This window comes from Lutra lutra, chromosome 7, assembly GCF_902655055.1.
Source record: "Lutra lutra chromosome 7, mLutLut1.2, whole genome shotgun sequence".
NCBI lineage: Eukaryota > Metazoa > Chordata > Mammalia > Carnivora > Mustelidae > Lutra > Lutra lutra.
Window position 1 is genome coordinate 74,830,582 of NC_062284.1, and position 21,571 is coordinate 74,852,152.

A 21,571-nucleotide genomic window follows, 5' to 3' on the forward strand; every position below is an offset into this window, starting at 1 on the left:
AATGTTCCATGTGCACTAGAGAAGAATGTGTATTCTGTTGCTTTGGGATGGAATGTTCTAAATATATCTGTGGATGTCCCTCTGGTCCAGTGTGTCATTTAAAGCTTTTATTTCCTTGTTGATAGTTTGTTTAGATGATCTGTCCATTTCAGTGTGTGGGGTGTTAAAGTCCTCTACTATTATTGTATTATTTTTGATGTGTTTCTTTGATTTTGTTATTAATTGGTTTATACAATTGGCTGCTCCCATGTTTGGGGTATAGATATTTAAATCTGTTAGATATTCTTGTTGGACAGACTCTTTAAGTCTGATATAGTGTCCTTCATCATTTCTTATTATGGCCTTTGGCTTAAAATCTAATTTATTTGATATAAGGATTGCCACCCCAGCTTCCTTTTGATGTCCATTAGTATGGTAAATTGTTTTACATCCCCTCACTTTAGATCTGGAGGTGTCTTTGGGTCTGAAATGTGTTTCTTGTAGAATGCATATTGATGGGTCTTATTTTTTTTATCCATTAAGATACCCTGAGTCTTTTGATTGGGGCATTTAGCCCATTTGCATTTAGGGTAACTATTGAGAGATATGAATTTAGTGCCATTGTATTGCCTGTAAGGTGCCTGTTACTGTATATTGTCTCTGTTCCTTTCTGGTCTGTTCCTTTCAGGCTCTTTCTTTGCTTAAAGGACCCTTTCAATATTTCCTGTAGGGCTGGTTAAGTGTTTGCAAATTCTTTTACTTTTTGTTTGTCTTAGCAGCTTTTAACTCTTCTTCTATTTTCAATGACAGTGTATTTGGATATAGTATTCTTGGCTGCATATTTTTCTTGTTTAGTGCTCTGAATATATCATACCAGTCCTTTCTTGCCTGCCAGGTCTCTGTGGATATGTCTGCTGCTAGTCTAATATTTCTACCATTGTATGTTACAAGACCACTTGTCCTGAGCTGCTTTCAGGATTTTCTCTTTGTCACTGAGACTTGTATGTTTTACTATTAGAAGACGGGGTGTGGACATATTTTTATTGATTTTGAGGGGGTTCTCTGTGCCTCTTGGATTTTGATGCTTATTTCCTTTGGCAAATTAGGGAAATTTGCTCCAATATATCTTCTACCCCCCCCCCTCTCTCTCTCTCTCTCTCTTCTTCTTCTTCTGGGGTCCTAATTATTCTAACATTGTTTCATCTTATGGTATCACTTATCTCTCAGATTCTCCCCTTTGGTCCAATAGTTATTTGTTTCTCTTTTGTGCAGCTTTATTCTCCATCATTTGGTCTTCTATATCACTGATTCTCTCTTCTGCCTCATTTATCCTAGCAGTAAGTGCCTCCATTTTTTATTGCAACTCATTAATAGCTTTTTAAAAATTTCAACTTGATTAGATTTTAGTTCTTTTATTTCTCCAGAAAGGGATTTTTTAGTGTCTTCCATGCTTTTTTCAAGCCCAGCTAGCACCTTGATAATCATTCTGAACTCTAGTTCTGACATATTATTAATGTCTATATTGATTAAGTCCCTAGCCATTGGTATTGCCTTTGTTCTTTTTTGGGGGGTGAGTTTCTCTGCCTCGTCATTTTATCCAGATAAGAATAGATGAATGAGAGAACAAAATACTAAAAGGGTAACAATGACCCCAGAAAAATACACCCTAACCAAATCAGAGGAGACCCAAAACCAGGGGGATAAGAAAGGAGGAAAAAAGAAAAAAATTATTAGACTGGTGAATAGAACAGAGCCACACACTTGATTTTGGGTGTATTTTGGTTGGTTAAAAGAAACTACCTCCCAAAATTTTAAAGAAGGAAAAACTAATATATATACAAAAATAAGGGTAAACATGATGAAGGGATGGAATATGACTGTAAGGATGAAAATTTTATGGTATTGGGTATTATGGAGGGCACATATTGCATGGAGCACTGGATGTGGTGCATAAACAATTAATTCTGGAACACTGAAAAGAAAAAAAACCCTGAAAATCTGAATAAACTCCATAGATTTTTTTAAAATAAAAAAAAATAAAAAGATTCTAAAGAAGGAATTGATAAGCAGTTGGTTGAAAAAAAAATAAAAGGAAAAAATGTGATCAGGCTGGAGACTAGAACAAAGCCATGAGGTAGATTTAGGGTATATTCTGATCTGTTAGAAGAAATTGTATCCCAGAATTTTAAAGAAAAAAAAACTATAAGTATACAAAAAATAATGTTAAATACAATGAAGGGATAGAATATGACTATAACAATGAAAATTTAAAAAAATTTAAAAGTATTAATAAGATAAAATTGCAAAAAAAGTTAAAATAGGAAAGAGAAAAATTAAAAAAAATAGAATAAAAAAATAAAATTAAGAAAATTTAACTTTGAAAGACTAAAGGATCATAGAAAAAAAGCCATGAATTCTATGTGTTGGTTTCCCTTAGCTGTGGAGTTCTTTCTCATTGATTAGTGAACTTGGTCTTGGCTGGATGTTCTTGCTAATCTTCTGGGGGAGGGACTTGTTGTGGTGACTATCAAATGTCTTTGTCCAAGGCAGAATTGCACCGCCCTCGCCAGGGGCCAGACTAAGTAATCTGTGCGGTTTTGGTCTCGGGAGCTTTTGTTCCCTGAATGCTTTTCGTAGAGCTCTGGAGGACAGGAATGAAAATGGTGGCCTCCCAATCTCCAGCCGCATAGGTCTCCATTCTTCCACCATCTTGCTCCTCTCCACCCAGTATTTTTAATTTTAGCCATTCTAATAGGTGAGTGGTAGTGTTTCATTTATTTTTAATTTGCATTTTCCTAATGGCTAATAAAAGTGAACTTTTTCATGTGTTCATACTCCACCCATAAATCCTTTTGGGTGAAGTGTGCTCATGCCTTTTGCCTATATTTTAACTGGGTTTTTGTTTTCCTCCTGGTGAGTTTTGTCAGTACTTTATACATTCTGGATACAAATCATTTTTCAGGCTTGTGATTTCCAAATATTTTCTTTCAGTCTGTAGCTTGTCCTTTCATTCCCTTAACGATAGATACCTTCTGTAGTGTAAAGGTTTTTACATTTTGATGAGTCAAAAAGACATTGATATTCTTTTATGGATTGTGCTTTTGGTGTCATGTCTAAGAATTTTTTGCTTACCTCCAGATCATGAAGATTTTCTCAAAATTTCATAAGTTTATTTAGTTTTATGATCCATTTTCAGTTAATTTTTGTATAAGATATAGTATTTAGATCGAGACAGTTTTTCTTTCTCTTTTGTTTTCCCCCCATATGGTGTCATGAGAATTAAATGAGGCAAAGCAGGTAAAACAGTACTATGTGGACCCCTGATAGAAGTTAGTTTTTGCTCTTGAATTTTGTATGGTCTTGGGGTAAATGACCTCTTCATGGATATGGTGCCGACTCAGAGACTGCAGACCTACAAGGGCAGAGGTACAGCTCGCCTTACATTTCTTTTGGATCTTCTGGGTGAATTACAAGTCCATAGAATGATGGGCAACTTCACCCATTGCCGCCTTTTTATATGTGTATTTCTTTGGGATCTAAATTTTCCTCCATCTGTAACTGTGGCTCTCACTCAGAAGGGAAGTGTCCTTGGGGCGCCTGGGGGGCTCAGTTAAGCATGAGACTTTGGCTCAGGTCATGATCCCAGGGTCCTGGGATTGTGTCCCGTATTGGACTCCCCACTCAGCAGGGAGTCTGCTTGTCCCTCTGCCCCTTGCCCTAATCTTGCTCTCTTCCTTTCTGTCAAATAAATAAATAAAATCTTAAAAAAAAAAAGAAATGTCCTTTATGACAGTGACCTTGGGTAAAAATTCATTTGAATTATCTAGAGGCCAAGAGGAGGCCAGCCATGAGCCATGACCACTCTCAAATGTGGTAGCCAGAGTTGGGACTCAGGCACAACAAGAGAGGCATATAGGGCACGCCATTGAGGAGATGCTCTCTCTCAGGGTCCTGCAAGTGTTTCTCTAAGAGACTCTCTTCTTAAATTTTGCACCCAGGTGGATTTCTTGCCTCCCACTAGACATGTCTTCTGAGGGGTGGAGGCTTAAAAGATAGAGCAGCCCATGAGGTAGGGCTTAGGAGCAGAGTACTGGGTAGATTGTGAGGACAAGGTGGGAGTGAAGCCCTGGCTGGACCTGTTATTCTAATGACTGTAAAAAACAAGCAAAAACAAAAACAAACAAACAAACAAACAAACAAAACAGAAGAATTTTCTGCACCAGGCTGGAGCTACACTCTGTAAATTGTTTTAACAAGCTCTTTATCTCACTCACTGCAGATTCTTTCCTTGATATGTTGAAATGGCAAAGCTTTTTATGAATTTAATGCCCACTCCTAATATAAAAGATTTATTAATGTAAATAGTTGGGGGTGAGGGGGGATGAGGTAACTGGGTGATGGATATTAAGGGGGTCACTTGAAGTAACGAGCACTGGGTGTTATACGCAACTGATGGATCCCTAAATTCTAGCCCTAAACTAGTAATATACTATATGATAATTAAATTGAATTTAAATAAAAAATTTAAAAAATAAAGTAAATAGTGATTTTTGGAGAAAATTTTAAATTCCTAAAACTGCCTTAGCCCCTGAATTCTAGAGTTACTGTAACAAAGTACCACAAAGTAGGTGGCTTAAAAAGATAGAAATGTCTCCACTCATAGTTCTGGAGGCCAGAAGCATGAGATGAAAGTGTGGGCAGTGTGGATTTCTTGTGAGGGCTGTGAGGAGCAATCTGCCCCATGCCTCTCCCTAGCTTCAGTGAGAGCTGGCACCTCTTGGCATTCCTTAGCCCCCAGATGCATCATTCAGTCTGTGTTTTCACACAGCCTTTGTCCTGTGTCTTTCCCACTATGAGAACTCGGACAATATTGGATTGAGGGCTCACCTGACTTCTGCATGACCTCATCTTCATGAATTGCCCCTGCAGGGTGACAGCTCCTTCCCTGTTGGCCCATGCCAGCCCCCTACACAGCTCATGACTGTGTGTGTGGGGGGAGGTGCTGGAGGAACTATGGGTGCAGGAGGGACAATTCCCAGGTTCTCGGGAAGACCTCACATTGAGGTCAGAGGGGCAAATATTTTCCTGTTGGGCCCCCCACAACTCTGGCTCTGGAAGAGCTGGTTCCTCAGCCTTGCACTGTGTGCCACCCTCCGCTGTCCAGAGGCCCTCTTTCCATGACCTGGGGCAAAGCCATTTTATCCGGATGGTTCCTGTTGACCCTGTGGTGCTGAGACTCTCCTATTGCTCTCAGTGCCAGACAGGCAGGTTCATTTCTTGAGCCGTGCTGTCCATGGTGTGGAACTAATGCTGTAGGGATGATGAGGTGCTTAATCTCTCTGTGTGGCTGGGCCAGGAAGTGCTCTTTCCACAGTAGGGGTCTGTGGCACGCTTCTTTGGTTGGCATTGGTGGCCATGCTTGGAGTCAGTGCCCGTCAACCCCTTGGGGTCCAGTTCAGCCTGTGGACTCTGTCTAGCTCCCTGTGGTCTCCACAGGTGGCAGGGTAGCCTGACCACTCTCTCCACGTCTCCAGTTGTCCAGCTTCCTGGAAAGGAAAGCTGCCCTGAAAACATGTTGTCCCAAGGGGTCAGGAGCTGCTGATGCCATAGCAGTAATTCAGTGCATGCTCTGGTCTCCTAAACAAACATGACGCATGATGTCCCTGTTCTTGTCTTTAGTATTTTATTTTATTTTATTTTTTAAAGATTTTATTTATTTATTTGACAGAGAGAGATCACAAGTAGACAGAGAGGCAGGCAGAGAGAGAGAGAGAGAGGGAAGCAGGCTCCCTGCCGAGCAGAGAGCCCGATGCGGGACTCGATCCCAGGACCCTGAGATCATGACCTGAGCCGAAGGCAGCGGCTTAACCCACTGAGCCACCCAGGCACCTTTGTCTTTAGTATTTTAAAAATATTATTTAATAATACAAATATAAAAGGAGGTTTGGGGCTAAAAGAGAAAAAACCACATTTAAAAAAAATATTTTATTTTCTTATTTATAGAGAGAGAGCGCACTAGCTGTGGGGAGGGCAGACTCAAGTAGACTCTGTGCGGAGACCAACAAGGGCCACGGGGGCTGGGGTAGGAAGTGGTGGGGGCTGGATCTCATGATCTTGAGATCCTGGCCTGTGCCCAAATCAAGAGTCAGACTTAACTGACTGAGCCATCCAGGTGCCCTGAAAAAAAAATCTTTTAATCACCCTTTCTAGCATAGGTTCTTTTATTTTTGAGATCTTCCCAGGTTTTCTCTTTTCTTTTTTTTAAGGCTTTATTTATTTATTTGAAAGAGAGAGAGAGTGTGTCCTTGAGGAAGGGCAGAAGGAGAAAGAGGATCTCAAGCAGACTCTTCTAGGAACCTAATGTGGGGCTTGATCTCAAGACCCTGAGTCCATGATTTGAGCTGAAACCAAGAGTCGTCCCCTTAATCGACCGAGCCACCTGGGTGCCCCTGTTTTTTCTTTTTTACAAGGTAATTAAAGTTTTTTCCACAGTCATGTTTTATTCATACCACATATATATCACAAATTATATTTTATATATCATGTGACCGTTAACATAGATCTATTATTATTTTTTATGAATTTTTCTTTTAAATCATAAAAACTAATATTTACTATTGCTTTTATTTTTACGTATTTAGAGTGCTTTCACCTTTCTTTTTTAAAAATATTTTTTATTTATTTATTTGACAGAGAGAGAGATCACAAGTAGACAGAGAGGCAGGCAGAGAGAGAGAGAGGGAAGCAGGCTCCCTGCTGAGCAGAGAGCCCGACGTGGGACTCGATCCCAGGACCCCGAGATCACGACCCGAGCCGAAGGCAGCGGCCTAACCCACTGAGCCACCCAGGTGCCCCATCTTTCACCTTTCTTTTAAATTTCATTTTACGTCTTCAAGTTTCTGTCTGTTGTCCTTTCGGTTCAGCCTGAAGGGCTCCAAATAGCTTTTCTTTCTTTCTTTTTTTTTGTATTTATAGATTTAAAAAAAAATTAAAGTATAGTTGACACATAATGCTACATTAATTTCCGATATACAACAGAGTCAACTGGCAAGTCTCTACATTATGCTAAGTTCACAAGCATAGCTGCCATCTCTCACCATGCGAAGTGATTTCAATACCCTTATTCCCTCTGCTGTGCCTTTCATCCTCACGACTTACTCATTCCATGACTGAGAGCCTGTCTCTCTTCTCGCCTTCCCCCATTTTGCTCATCCCCCCCGCCAAACTTTCCTCTGACAACTGTCAGTTTGGTTTCTGTATTTATGGGTCTGTGTCTAATTTTTTTGTTTGTTTGTTCATTTTGTTTTTTAAATTCTACATATAAGTGAAATCATAGGTATTTGTTTTTCTCTGACTTACTACACTTAGCATAATATACTCTCAGTCCATCCATGTTGTCTCAGCTGGCAAGATCTCATTCTTTTTTATGGACCTTGAATTTCAGTCTCCCGAGAGCGGGTTGGAGTCATGCCCTGTTTCCCCATGTTCGGGCAGGTGTGGCTGTGGTGTACTTTGCCAGCTCGGATGCTGGTGAGTATAGGGTTCAAAGCGTTCCAGGTCACTCGGAGGAGGCAACTTTGGAGAACTTGGCCTAATTCAGATATTCTTCTTCTGGAAGACCTGAGACCGTGTGTCATTTCTGGAGGAAGATGACAGTTGAATTTGGGTGGCTCTGATGGAGTTCACAGACTAGGTTGACACTGATGTTCTTGGGGCTTCCTCCTCAGCTAGAATGGCCCTGCCCCATATACAGCTCTGTTCTGACCACTGCACCAGACAGACCCATCCTGAGGACTCCTAGGGGACATCTCTCCCCTCTCCCTCCTGAGCTCTTGTGTTGGGGCCGTTTCCTTCCCTCCCTTTTGACAGAGGCTCCCCCAGCTGCGGAGCCAGCGTTGAGGGGGACGATAATGATGAGGTAGAAGTCAGTGTAAGGACTCAAGATAACAACAGCTAAGGCCTGCCTGGGGCCATTTGTAGAAACAGTCATGGGGAGTTTGCTATGGTGCCTCTATGCCCTGAACCGCAGTGGCTGAGACACAGATTTTGAGGAAAGAGGAAAATTGAGAGGAGGAGGAAGAGGAAACAGGGAAGAAGGTAAATTAGTGCCAACATTACCCCAGATATTAAATCCTACTTGCAGATCAAAGTATTTCCTTCAATAATCCAAAATGCCATACAATGTACAGGGTAATTATGGGGCAAGATTATTAATCTGGCAAGAAAGGAGCCCAGAACAATTTATTCACATCAGAGAAGACCAGCTCCGTGGAAGAGAGGAGTCTGACACGCACATGCTGAAAGTGGCATGTTTATTGACGTTTTCTGGGGGGTACAATCAGCAGGGGCTTTGTGTGCTGCTGAGAGCCTCCCTGGGGCTCAGGCTGGGGCCAGCTCTGTGGAACATGGGTCAGCCCAGGGAGGCCTCTGGCTTTGGGATTCTCCCACAGGCTGGCCAGGCTTCCGTGACTATATGTTCTTTAAGATATTATTAATCCAGGGGACATATGGGGAGATTCGAGTGAAGAGATTCGGAGGCTTTGCATCCATATATCCATAAGACACAATACTGTAGGCCACCCCTGCACACACCAGGGGGCCCCCAGAATCCTCCTGTGGGTTAGAGAAAGCAGATCGTGAGCAGAGAATATCCTTCTCTCTCTGCTGTCACCTTATCCTGCTTCTATAAGCACCCCAGCCAGCTCCAAGATACCTCTAAGTCAGACCAGGAATCTTGGCTCCTCATGGAGTCCTAAATTAGGAGATTAATGTCTTATTCTTCTCTGGCATGGAACCACAACTCTAGATCCTGTCCCTTCCATTTCTTCCTTTCTGTCCTGGAGCCCTGTTCAGCCAACTAGAAGGGAGGATTAGAGACAGGGCCTGAGTATGTGAGGATGGAACCAAAGGGAGGATTCCAGTTCCCGTGTTGCTAGAAACCTGCAGACTCAGACACCAGTCACTGTACTAGGGGACTTCCCGACCCACCCGCTCCCAGGAGGACGCTGTCTCCCAGGGACTGCTTTGTGAGGAGGAAGTGTTGGTGTGCAGTCACCTCGTATGCTGATTTTGTCTTCCTCGGATCACCTACACAGATTTGTAAGTTACTGTTATAAAACAGATAGCCCCCGCAGGTGCTGGCATCCATGATTCTCAGCTGCACGTCCCTCAGAAGTGTCTGACACCGGCTCCCTCACTCCAGTTCTTCCCCAGCCAGCCACCGTGCATACTGTCTGAGGTGGAATAAAGGTAGACCAGGTGGGCAGGTAGATTGGCTTCACGGCGTGGGCCCACCTGGCTCTTGTTTTTAGCTGTGAGAGAGGGAGGAAGAGTAGATGGATCTTTGGTCCCAGGGAATGTTGTGGCAGGGGCTCCCCGGGCAGGGTCAAGAGTTGCTCCCCAGTGGGGTGGTGGTGACGTAGAGTGAGAGGGTGGGCCCCAAGGAAATGGTTTAGAAGAGAGAATGAGAAATGCACAGGTCAGGAGAAAGGTTCAAGAAGAGGGATAGAGATGAGCTGAAAATCTAATGGCACCTTCAGTAACATGATGTCATTGAATCTGGTGACTGAGCTGTATTTTGGGTGACTGATTTGTTTTGAGACTTCTATCTTCTGCCATGTGGATTTTTCCTTTTTCATGTTATGAGCTCCCAGGATTACCGTAATTTTCCTGTTGGGAAGGAGGAGAGAAGCAAGAGAACGTGCTGGTCTCCTAGAAAGGGTCTATCCTGAGCAACTTCTTCCCCAGGGCAGGGCTACCTGAGGAATTCAGGTCTTATTTGGAACAGAAGCTCCCCCTCTGGGATCCTAGCCAGTTCAGGAAGGGCCAGGCCCTGGCAGCTACAGGGGACGGAGGAGCTCAGCTGGCCACAGAACAAGAGGGCCAGTGTTGGCCTGCTGTGGCCTGGCTGCCCTGAATGATGGAGGCCTCTGGAGGTGGAGATGGCAAATGAAAATGGGCTGGGTCCTTGCAATATATGTCACTGACTATCTTGAAATGAGCAGGGCACCAGAATCTCTCCCCAGGCCACTTCAAAGCTGCATGTAACTCTGGTTCCTACAGCTCCTTGCACAAAAAGAGAGTAAGTCAAAGTTTTCTTACCTTCCTTTACAATGAGCAGCTGTCATCATGAAATCTTGACTTATGAGAAATTCTCCACAGCTGTGCCATAACCCCTGTCAGTGACAATTTCCAGATGGGCCATGTAAGGGTGGGAGTGTGACTTGGACTCAACACCACCGATAATTTCCTCTGAAACAGAGAACCCCAAGTCCCTAAACAGAGGCTCACTTGCCTGCAGACAGAGCACTGGGTGAGGAAAAGGAGATGGAAGCTGAGGGCCCACAGAGCTGCTATCTTCTAATGGAGCTCAGCCCTCCATGTGTCCTTATTGTTCATTTTCTTGAATCCAGTCCACCCCATCAACCATCTCTCAGCCCACTTTCAGAACTTATGGTTAGTCTTGATTCTGAGCTGTCATTTAAACTTCAGTTCCTTTGCCTTTTTTTTTTTTTGAAGAATTTATTTGAGAGAGAGAGTGAGAGAGTGAGAGAGAGCCATGAATGAGCAGGGAGAGGGGCAGAGGGAGAGGAACAAGCAGACTCCTTGCTGAGTGGGGAGCCGAAAGGACTTGGGGCTCATCCCAGGACCCTGAGATCATGACCTGAGCCAAAGGCAGACAGATGCTTAACTGACTGAGCCACCAAGATGCCCCTAAACATTTCTTCCTGTCTCTATCCTGACCTCCTCTGCATGACAGCAAGCACCAAGAAGAACTGTGAATGAGAATGGTGGCTATTGTGAAGAAAGCAGGCTAGGAGGAGCTTTCAAAGACAGTTTTCTGATTCTCTCTCCACCCAAGACTTCTCATCCCAGGGAAACTGTTATCAACTCAGGGAAAGAATCTAACTCTTCCAGCTGGAAGTTTCCCCCTAGAATACTTGCGGTGGGATCTTGTAGCCTCATTTGAGGTCTTCTTTAACAGGTGGTTATACCCTAGACGCACCAGCTCCAGCTTCAGGAGGCAAGAGAAAGGCCAACAAAAGAAATAGAGCCTGCATTTTCCCAGTGATGCTATCCATGGTGAGCTGCTTCTGTCCCTGCCCTCCCTTGCTCCTGCTTTTATAATCCCAGCAGTAGAAGAAAGGGGAGGGCTGGAAACCACAGAAACAACCTAGTCACATTTTTGTTTTTCACTTTGGCCTGGCTATCTTCCTCATCAGAAATTCTTAGAACCCTCTTCTCTTCTCTGCTGGTGTTGAGGCTGTGGTCAGATTCCAAGAGTTCTGGCATGCACCTTTCTCAAATAATGTAGCTCTCTTGAGGCAGAATAGTAACACAGATGGGGAAGGGTAGGTTAAAATTTTATTTTTTATTTTTTTTAAGATTTTATTTATTTATTTGACAGAGAAATCACAAGTAGGCAGAGAGGCAGGCAGAGAGAGAGGAGGAAGCAGGCTCTCTGCTGAGCAGAAAGCCCGATGTGGGGCTCGAACCCAGGACCTGGGATCATGACCTGAGCCGAAGGCAGCGGCTTAACCCACTGAGCCACCCAGGCGCCCTATTTTTTATTTTTTTAAAAAGATTTCTTTATTTGAGAAAGAGAGAGCAAGCAAACACATGAGCAGGGGGAGTGGCAGAGGGAGAGGGAATGAAAGAGAATTTTAAGTAGACTCCCTGCTGAGTGCAGAGCCTGAGGCAAGCTTGATTCCAGGGCCCTGACATCATGACCTGAGTCAAAATCAAGAGTCAGGCACTCAACCAACTGAGCCACCCAGGTGCCCCTTTATTTTTTATTGTTGAAGTATAGTTGACATACCTTCTATTAGTTTCAGGTGTACAACGTAGTGACTTAACAATTCTATATATTACTCAGTGTTCTCCATGATCAAGGTACTCACAATCCATCACCATATAAGTAATTACAATATTATTGACTATATTCCCTATGTTGTACTTTCTGTTTCTGTGACTTATTTATAAAATATGAATAAGAATATACAGATATACACAAAATATTTGTGAATTATAACGATGTATAAATAGAATATATTTATAAAATGTAAGGATGTATAAGTAAAATATATCTATAAAAGATAAATATAAATTTTATAACTAAGGAAGTTTGTGCTTCTTAATCCCCTTCACCTGTTTTGCCCATTCCCCCACCCTCTGCCCTTCTGGCAACCAACAGTTTGTTCTCTGTATTTAAGAGTCTGGTTTTTGTTTATTTATTTGTCTGTCCATTTTTTTCTTTTTAGATTTCACACATAAGTGAGATTGTATATTTGTCTATATCTGTATTACTTATTTCACTTAGCATAACACTCTCTAGGTTCATCTGTGTTGTTGTAAATGTCAAGATGTTATTCTTCTCTCTCTTTTTTTTTAAAGATTTTATTTACTTATTTGACAGACCGAGATCACAAGTGGGCAGAGAGGCAGGTAGATAGAGAAGGGGGAAGCAGGTGCCCCACTGAGCAGAGAGCTGGATGTGGGGCTCGATCCTAGGACCTGAGCTGAAGGCTGAGGCTTTAACCCACTGAGCCATCCAGGCGTTCTGATGTCATTCTTTTTTAATGAATGTGTAATATTTCATTGCCCATGCACATGTGTGAATGTGTGTGTGTGTCTGTGTGTGTGTGTATGGTATCTTCTTTATCCATTCATCTATCAGTGGACACCTGAGTTGCTTCCATATCAGCTATGGTAAATAATGCTGCAGTAAACATAGGGGCACTTACATCTTTTTGAATTAGTGTTTTCATTTTCTTTGGGTAAATACCCAGTGGTGGAATTACTGGATAATATGGTATTTCTGTTTTTAATTTTCTGAGGAAACTCTATATGTTTCTCCACAGTGGTTTACATTCCCACCACCATACATGAGGGTTCCTTTTTCTCCATATCCTTGCCAATAGAGGGGGATTTGGTTTAGGTGACATAGGAATCTAGAACAGGGATCAGCACACTTTTTCGGTAAATAGCCACATAGTGAGTGTTATTGGCTTTGTAAGTCATACTGTCTCTGTGGTAACTTATTCAACTCTGTTATAGTACAAAAGCTATAAAGAAGATGTAAACAAATGGGTGTGACTGTGTTCCAATAAAACTTTATTTTAAAAACAGGTGGTGGGCCAATATGGCTTGAGGGCCATAGTTTGCCAACCCCTGATCTAGAAGATCTGCCCTTGAATCCAAATAATCAGTAGAACAACAGAATGTGGCAGTGAGAGATAGAAGGAAAAATGGGGAATTTATTGACTACCCACAATATGTTTGGTGCTGATAAAACTTTGCATATGCATCATCTCATTTGTAATAGTCCTTCTGGGTAAGTATTATACACAATTACGGAGCACTCAAGCTCAGGATGTCACATAGCAACAAGATCCAAAATTTAATATATCCGATTCTGAAACTTACGCTTTTTCCATTCCAGTAATCTGACTAACAAGGGATGTGGGATGAAGGGTTAGTCCAATAAACAGAGAAAGGAATGGGACATATAAAGGAGAACAATCGGTGTTCTGTAGAGGATGTTGGGGTTTTCCACTAGTGCATTGAGAGTCACACGTTGTTTGATAACCAAGTGATATCTGCACTTCTCATTACTTGAGACAGTACTCAGGGCTCTCCTTTGTTCATGTGCGTTAAGAAAGGAAAAAGTTGTTCTTTTTTTTTTTAAAAGATTTTATTTCATTTATTTAAGAGTGAGGGAGCACATGAGCAGTGGGAGGGGCAGAGTAGTAGAGGGATAAGCAGGCTCCCTCCTGAGGGTGCTGGGATCATGACCTGAGCTGAAGGCAGACACTTAAGTCACCCTGGTGCCCCAGGAAAAAGTTGTTCTTGATTAAACTATAACATGCCATTGATCACAAAACTCATTCTTATTGTAAAGGGGTTAAAATGTAAAATGTTGTGCATCTTGGAATCAATGAAATATGATAAATTATAAGTAACTCATTCACCCCTATCAACCCTGAGATATATTATTGTTTTCATTTTACAGCCAAGGAAACTGAGTCTCACAGAATTTGAGTCACTTGACAAGTCAATAAATATGAGAACTAGGTGTCGAGCACATACCTGTTTGACTTCAATCACATGATATTTCCCTATATCACTCTGTTTTCCTAATCTGTAAAAACAAAACAACAACAAAAAGAAGGATCTAGAGATGATTTCTCTACCATTCCCACAAAAATTTTATAGATGCAGTCCTTATAAGAAATCCCTTATTTTACATTACTCATAGTGGTTCTGCTCTCCTTGATTGAACTCTACATAATAGAGATATTGGCACTGGAAGTGAGTTCAGAAGAACGTGCACTTAGGTTCTGTAACTCGGCTTGTGTTATCTATCTATCTATCTATCTATACACACACACACACACACATATGTATTTTAAAGATTTTATTTATTTATTTGAGAGAGAGACAATGAGAGAGAGCATGAGAGGGGAGAAGGTCAGAGGGAGCAGACTCCCCATGGAGCAGGGAGCCCGATGCGGGACTCGATCCCAGGACCCTGGGATCATGACCCGAGCAGAAGGCAGTTGCCCAACCAACTGAGCCACCCAGGTGCCCATAATCTGAATATATTTAAAGACATGACTTACCCTGTTGTAAGTGGTAAAGCATGTTGGTTGTAAGTTGTAAGTAACCATTACGGCATACAGAACAAACCTATTAAATTATCATTTGTAGATATCTGTAATCAAAAGCAGACTTTAGGTGATTAAGTATTTGGTGACATAGAACATATTAGTGGAAATAAGGAGTATTATGGGTTTGATGGTTGCTTCTAGGTGCACTAAAGAACCTAAGAAAAATAAATGATGAGCTTTGGGCTTTCACTTCCAGCTTATGGTCTAAGTAAGGGTCCAGAAATCTTCTCTGCCATAAAAGAAACCCTTCTCTCATGTAACCTCCTGTGTAAGTTTCCTAAAAATCAAACCAATGTATTATCCTGTGGGTGGTTTGAACATACCTTGACTGACCAAACTGGCAGGGTCTCTCAGATGAAGTTAAAGATTTTTTATTTTTTATTTATTTTTTAATTTAATTGACAGAGATGACAAGTAGGCAGATAGGCAGGCAGAGAGAGAGGGGCAAGCAGGCTCCCTGCTGAACAGAGAGCCAGATTCGGGGCTCGATCCTAGGACCCTGCGATCATGATCTGAGCCAAAGGCAGAGGCTTTAACTCACTGAGCAATCCAGGCACCCCTCCCCGCATAGATGAAGTAAAAGCATTAATTGAGACTCTGAAAATTGGAATGGGAATATATGTAGGCATATTCTGATGAAACTGGAATCTTGAACCCCTAAATTCCTCCAATTCCTCCTTTGTCTATAACAGCAGCCCATCTTTTCCGGTATGAGGAGGTTAGTCTTCCCTTGCTTGAAGAATCTGTAATGAGATTCCCTGAGGTAGTTACTTTGCAGCAGACTGCTGGCTGCCCCCTAACCTTTATTGCTTCTGGACTTATAGCCAGATTCAACTCCCAGTAGATACCAGATATGTGACCCATAAGGAATTGTAGTATACACCAAAACAAGATTTTTGCTAATTTATATCAAGAGAAACATGAATGGAATAGGTCTTAAAGCATTGGTGCAGGTGTTGGGCCAGGCTGACTTTGTTGATGGGATGAACTAAAAACAGATGCCAATATTGGCATATTAGATCAAGCATGTCCATGTGGCTCTAACTATTTGGCTAGTTGGTTGGATTGAAATATGGATCCAAAGGTGGCCTACACTAAGTGAAGTTGAGATGCCAGACTTCTTTGATATAGAGAAAGGTATTCTAAGCTTTGGGGAAATCAGAGGATAGAGAAAATTTATTATTGTGAGACTGGTTTACTCACCCCTCTTAAGTGTGTCCTAGGAGAGCACAGAGAACATTCTTTCCACCAAAGCTGTGAAAGATAGATTAGGGAGGGGGAGCACTGACATTTTTAGGGAGTGCTATAGTGGCTATTTTCTATGGTGCGGAATGACTATGGGAACTCCTGCTGCTGGATCTGGATCTGAGTTCCAAGGTGGTGATGGCATTTCAGGGTGGGAGAAGCCAGGCTACCAGAGGTGTAGTGGGCTTGGTTACTCTAATGAGTATCACAGTTGGGGCAGATGTCAAATAGAGATCCGTCACTTTGGCTAGTTGATCATGGGGTCCCTGAACTGAAATAGACAGATTACAAAGATCTTAGTTGATTTGTATAAGTAGAAACATTCTGGGTCTGGTGAACAGAGGTCTTAAATATCACAAGGCACATCAACTATTTCCCAGCCTTGAGCCAGCTCACTGACCCAGAGCTCCTTGAATGAAAAGGGTGAAGTGCCTTTGAGGAAGGCCCTTGCTATGTAGCCAAAAATTTGTGCTATACATCTTCCTCTTTGCCTCCTTCAAAGGTACCCATGGCCATTTACCAAGTGACTATGAATTAGAGAAAAAATCTGAGACATAATCATGCCTTTGTTTTTTTATTATGAGGCCCTGGCTCTAAACTGATATGAACTCCCAAACACCCAAAATGTCCATGTGACTCACCAGTCAAGAGGAGGGGCTTATGGACTGATTCACAAAGTTTTGGCAAGCATCCATCTCACTGACGGCCCAGTGGTTCCCAAATCAATCTTTGACCATTTCCCAAACTCCAGAATGCGGAGGTAGAATGGATATCCTAAAAAGTAGCAGAATCTCCATAATGGTTGCCTGACTCATGGCGTGAGGGCTGTTATGGTAGAGAAGACCAAGTGGAGCCACCAGAACTGCCTCTACATACAAAAATAGTAAACTAAGAGCAATGTGATATTCATAGAGACATTCAGGTATTAGTGTAGTCACCAAATTACAGAAGGATGCAGGAGTGATGATTCCTACCACATCTCCATTCAGATCACCTGTTTGGTCCATTTAGTCTTTAGTTATAGGACTTCCGGGCTCTCTGTCTTATGCCTGAAGAACTCTTGATTTTTTTTTTTTTTAAATTGTGCTGGTGCTTGAAGGTGTTAGAGGGCAAAGTGGTCGGGGAGACAAAGGTTGAGGGGGAGGTGGATTCTAAGGTCTCAGGGGAAGAACTCCCTCTAGGGTGAGAGATGGCAGGAGAGCCTCTTGTTTTACTTTCTCACTTCTGTTGTAGGCTCACTGCAGACCTGAGAACAGTTGGCTTTGTGTTGCTTTCTGCTCTGTCTCATCTCCTTTCCATACCCTCTAAATTTATCCAGTAGTCATGCTAGGCAGTCCTTGAGCCTTCCCCTTCCTAAGGATTTAGGTAGTCCCTTAAATCTGGGATGCTTCTTTCATAAACCTTGCGATGCTGCCAGTCTATCAGCAATCAGCACTGGCCAGGCTGGCAAGAGATAGTGCTCTGCATCTTAGAATCAGATCTATCAGCTGTGATCTTTTCTTATCTGGTGGGCTGTTGGAGGAGGCCTGTTTGTACCAACTGTTCTTTTCACGTGCCTACTTGAAGTTTGTTTGATTTGTGGTTGTTGCCAAGAATGGGGTAGGGCAACTGCTCTGAGCCAGCACAGCAACCAGGGACAGAGGCATAGCCTCAAGGTATCTTTTATGCTTTCCCATCCATGGGTTCGATTAACTGAAGGGGTGCTTCTCAGGACTCTTTTTTTAAATTTTTTTAAAAAAGATTTTATTTAGTTGTTTATTTGACAGACAGAGATCACAAGTAGGCAGAGAGGCAGGCAGAGAGAGAGAGAGAGAGGAGGAAGCAGGCTCCCCGCCGAGCAGAGAGCCCGATGTGGGGCTCGATCCCAGGACCCTGGGATCATGACCTGAGCCGAAGGCAGAGGCTTTAACCCACTGAGCCACCCAGGCGCCCCTCAGGACTCTTGATTTAACCTTCCAGGGTGTTTTTCTATGCAATCATTCTTCTTTTCGGTTGCTCCTTCTTGCATTTCCTTATCTCTTTACAGAACCATCCAGGAATAGCTTTGTTCCTCCCTTAGGTGCCCTCTGTGATTGATATAATTTTGAACATTTGGCTGGTATATTGATACTGTCATGGTGGGTGGACCTAAGCACCAACATCTCCGGTGAAGGACTGAGTTTTTGGTGCCCACTCAGCCAGGATTGTCATAAGGAGAAGAAAGGAGTGCATTTCCTAGGGTAAATGTCTCTCATTTAAATGCAAGATCACACTGTGAAGACCATATTTCTGCGGATTCTTGAAGTTGCTCAACTCCTTCCTGAATTGGGCAGATGTTGTGAAGGAGTACAAACTTGCAACTAAAAGATAAATAAGTTCTAGAGATCTAATGCATAGCACAGTGACTACAGTTAATAACATTATATTATATACTTCAAAATTGCTAAGACACTAAATCTTAAATGTTCTTACCATAAAAAATGATAATTATGTGATGTGATAGAGATTTTATCCAAAGCTATAATGGTAATTGTATTCAGTATGTAAATATATCAAGACAATACCTTATACACTTTAAAGTCACACAATGTTACATGTAAATTATATCTCAGCAAAAAAACCCCTCACAAAACCCCATAAGTACACAAATCTTAAATATACCCCCAATAAACAGCCTGCAGAGCAAAATGCTCAAATTTATTGTGACTACTGTGACCATACTTCACCCTTGAGTCTTCATCTGTGAGATGGACACACTGCAGTGGCAGGAAACACAAAGAGAATGTGAAAGATATTTATCATAAATGGTTGGAAAAGGGGCTCCTGGGTGGCTCAGTGGGTTAAGTCTCTGCCTTCAGCTCAGGTTATGATCTCAGGGTCCTAGGATCGAGCCCCGCATCGGGCTCTCTGCTCAGCAGGGAGACTGCTTCCCTCCCCTCCCCGGCCTACTTGTGATCTCTATCAAATAAATAAATAAAATCTTAAAAAAAAAAAAGAAATGGTTGGAAAAGCAGGCTCAGAGCCTGGTCGACAGAATAACCGCTCCATTTTGACAAGGAAAGATACCTCCTACTCCATTCTTTGCTCCTCCTCTTGCAGGGGCAATGATCCCACCTCCTCCTTGTCTCCCAGGTCCTCCTTGCCCTGGTATGATTGCCAGCACCCCATATGTGGGGGGCTTTCCTCCTCCTGGGACGATGCCAGCAGGAGCTGTTCCTGGAATGAGGGTGCCTGTGGAAGGCCACATGCCAGTGCTGTCTGGGTCCCCAGTGGTGATGTCTCCCGCCTGCCCCATGATGGTGCCCTCTCAGCCAGGAATGACCCCACCAGACAAATAAGAGAGGGGAGCCTCTTTATATCCATTTTATTTCATTTTTAAAGATTCCATTTGTTTTTTTGAGAGAGAGAGAGTGAGTGCAAGCATGGTGGGCAATCAGGGGGAGCAAAGGAGGGTTGAAGCAGACTCTGTACTGAGCGCTGAGGCCGAGGCAGGGCTCTGTCCCATGATCATAACATGATCATGACCTGAGCCAAAATCAAGAGTCACTTTCTCAGCTCTCTGAGCCACCCTTTACGTCCATTTTATATTACTTGTAGTACTTCCCCAGGGGATCATGGGGCTGTGATGTGATTCTGGGTGTTTTCAAATAGCAGGACAAGGAAGATTTGCTTCCCCTTCCTATCAAGAATAGTTTTGGCGGGGATGTAGTGGGATGAAAAAAAAAATCCATTTTTATTTATATTGTGAAATGTGAAAATAAAATGTCAACTATTTTAGTTAAAAATCCCAATTAACTGTCATAAAGTGATGTACTCATGAACCTACAACCTAGATCTATCTGATCCAAGTTTAGTATATGTGCTGCCAAAGCGAGCACTACAACCTAGATCTGAAAAGAGACCATTGCCAGCAGCCTAGAAGCTCATCTCTGCTCTTCCCAGTCACTGTTTTTCTTTTCCCTAAACGTAACCTCTATCCTGACTTTCATCACCTTAGATTAATTTTGCCTATATGTTTTTAAACTTTATGTAATTAGAATCGACCAGTATGTATTCTTTTGTGTGTGGCTTCTTTTATTCAGTGTTATGCTTTTGAAGACTCATCCATATAGGTTTTTTGGAATGGTGTTCCTTCATTCTCCTGTATGATTTGTGTTCTATTATGATTATTCTACAATTTGTATATCCATTCTGCGGGATATTGGAATTTCCAGGGTTTGTGCTATTGGCAATAGATCTGCCATGAACAGTATGTATCAGTGTCTTATTGTAGTTCTTAATTTATATTTCTCTGAAGATTAATACTGCTGAAAAATGTTGTTTTTTTTTTACATACTTATTGGCCACTTTGAGACTTTGATTTGCAAAATGTGTGATATTTTGCTCATTTAAAAAATTACATTGCTGGGATGCCTGGGTGGCTCATCGGTTAAGTGCCTTCCTTGAGCTCAGGTCACGCCCCCGGGCTCCTGGGATCAAGTCCCCCATCGGGCTCCCTGCTCAGCGGGGAGCCTGCTTCTCCCTCTGCCTGCTGCTTCCTCTGCTTGTGTTCTCTCTCTCTCTCTCTGTCTGTCTCTGTCTCTGTCAAATAAATCTTAAAAAAAAAAATTACATTGTCCAGGGGTGCCTGGCTGGCTGGCTGGCTCAGTAGGAGGAGTAGGCAACTCATGATCTTGGGGTTGTGAGTTTGAGCCCCATGGTGTAGAGATTACTTAAAAATAAAATCTTAAAAAAAATTACATTGCCTGTATTTATTTCAGTGATTTGTGGAAGTTATGTGTCCTTATAGGTTCTGGATACGAGTCCTTTGTCAAATATATGCATCACAAATATTTTCTTCCACTTTGTGGTTTGCCTTTTCACCCCCTCATCTTTTCATGAACAAAATTCTTTTAAAGATCTTTTCCTTTATGATTAGTGTTTTTCATGCCTTGTTTAAGAAAATTCTACCCACCTGGAGGTTGTGAAGGTAGTCTTCTATATTAACTTCTGAAGTTTCCTTTGGGAGATGAGTTTATTTTATTTTACTTTTAAAAGATTTTATTTGTTGGGGCGCCTGGGTGGCTCAGTGGGTTAAAGCCTCTGCCTTCGGCTCAGGTCATGATCCCAGTGTCCTGGGATCGAGCCCCGCATCAGGCTCTCTACTCAGCGGGGAGCCTGCTTCCTCCTCTCTCTCTGCCTGCCTCTCTGCCTGCTTGTGATCTCTGGCTGTCAAATAAATAAAATCTTTAAAAAAATAAAAGATTTTATTTGTTTATTTGACAGTGAGAGAGAGAAAGATAATAAGAGCACCAGAATGAGTTGAGGGGAAGGGGCTGAGGGAGAGGGAGAAGTAGACTCTTTGCTGAGCAGGGAGCCTGATGCAGGCTCCATTCCAGGACCCCGGGGATCATGACCTGAGCCAAAGGCAGACGCTTAATGACTGAGCCACCCAGGCGCCCCTATTTTCAAATTTTGGTGGGTTATGTTTTTCTAAGAATCAGTTAGTTTTCTAATCAAGATTTTCAAATTAATTGTCATAAAGTTATTATAATTAAAAATATTTTTAAGTCTGCAAAATGTGGAGTAATGTCAAACTTAGGAAGAAACTGAAATAGCATTAGGGTGGGAAGACAGGGTAAGACAGTAGAGATACAGCAAGGTTTTAGAAACCAGGCCCTGGTGCTCTAAAGAGTGTTCAGAATCTGTTAGAGAAGGTG

At 42.3% G+C, this 21,571-nt stretch overlaps 1 protein-coding gene and 1 pseudogene across 1 annotated transcript; one reads left to right on the forward strand and one right to left on the reverse strand.

Annotated features, from left to right (window-relative positions):
* Nucleotides 1–8,337: 8,337 nt before the first annotated feature.
* Nucleotides 8,338–11,039, reverse strand: LOC125105063 (mast cell protease 1-like). Its single transcript, XM_047738100.1, is given in 7 exon segments — nucleotides 8,338–8,592; nucleotides 9,035–9,151; nucleotides 9,153–9,290; nucleotides 9,513–9,648; nucleotides 10,081–10,147; nucleotides 10,150–10,230; nucleotides 10,985–11,039. Coding segments are annotated over 7 exon segments (738 nt in total). The 3' UTR covers nucleotides 8,338–8,448.
* Nucleotides 11,040–16,401: 5,362 nt separating this feature from the next.
* Nucleotides 16,402–19,210, forward strand: LOC125104492 (U1 small nuclear ribonucleoprotein C-like; annotated as a pseudogene).
* Nucleotides 19,211–21,571: the final 2,361 nt, after the last annotated feature.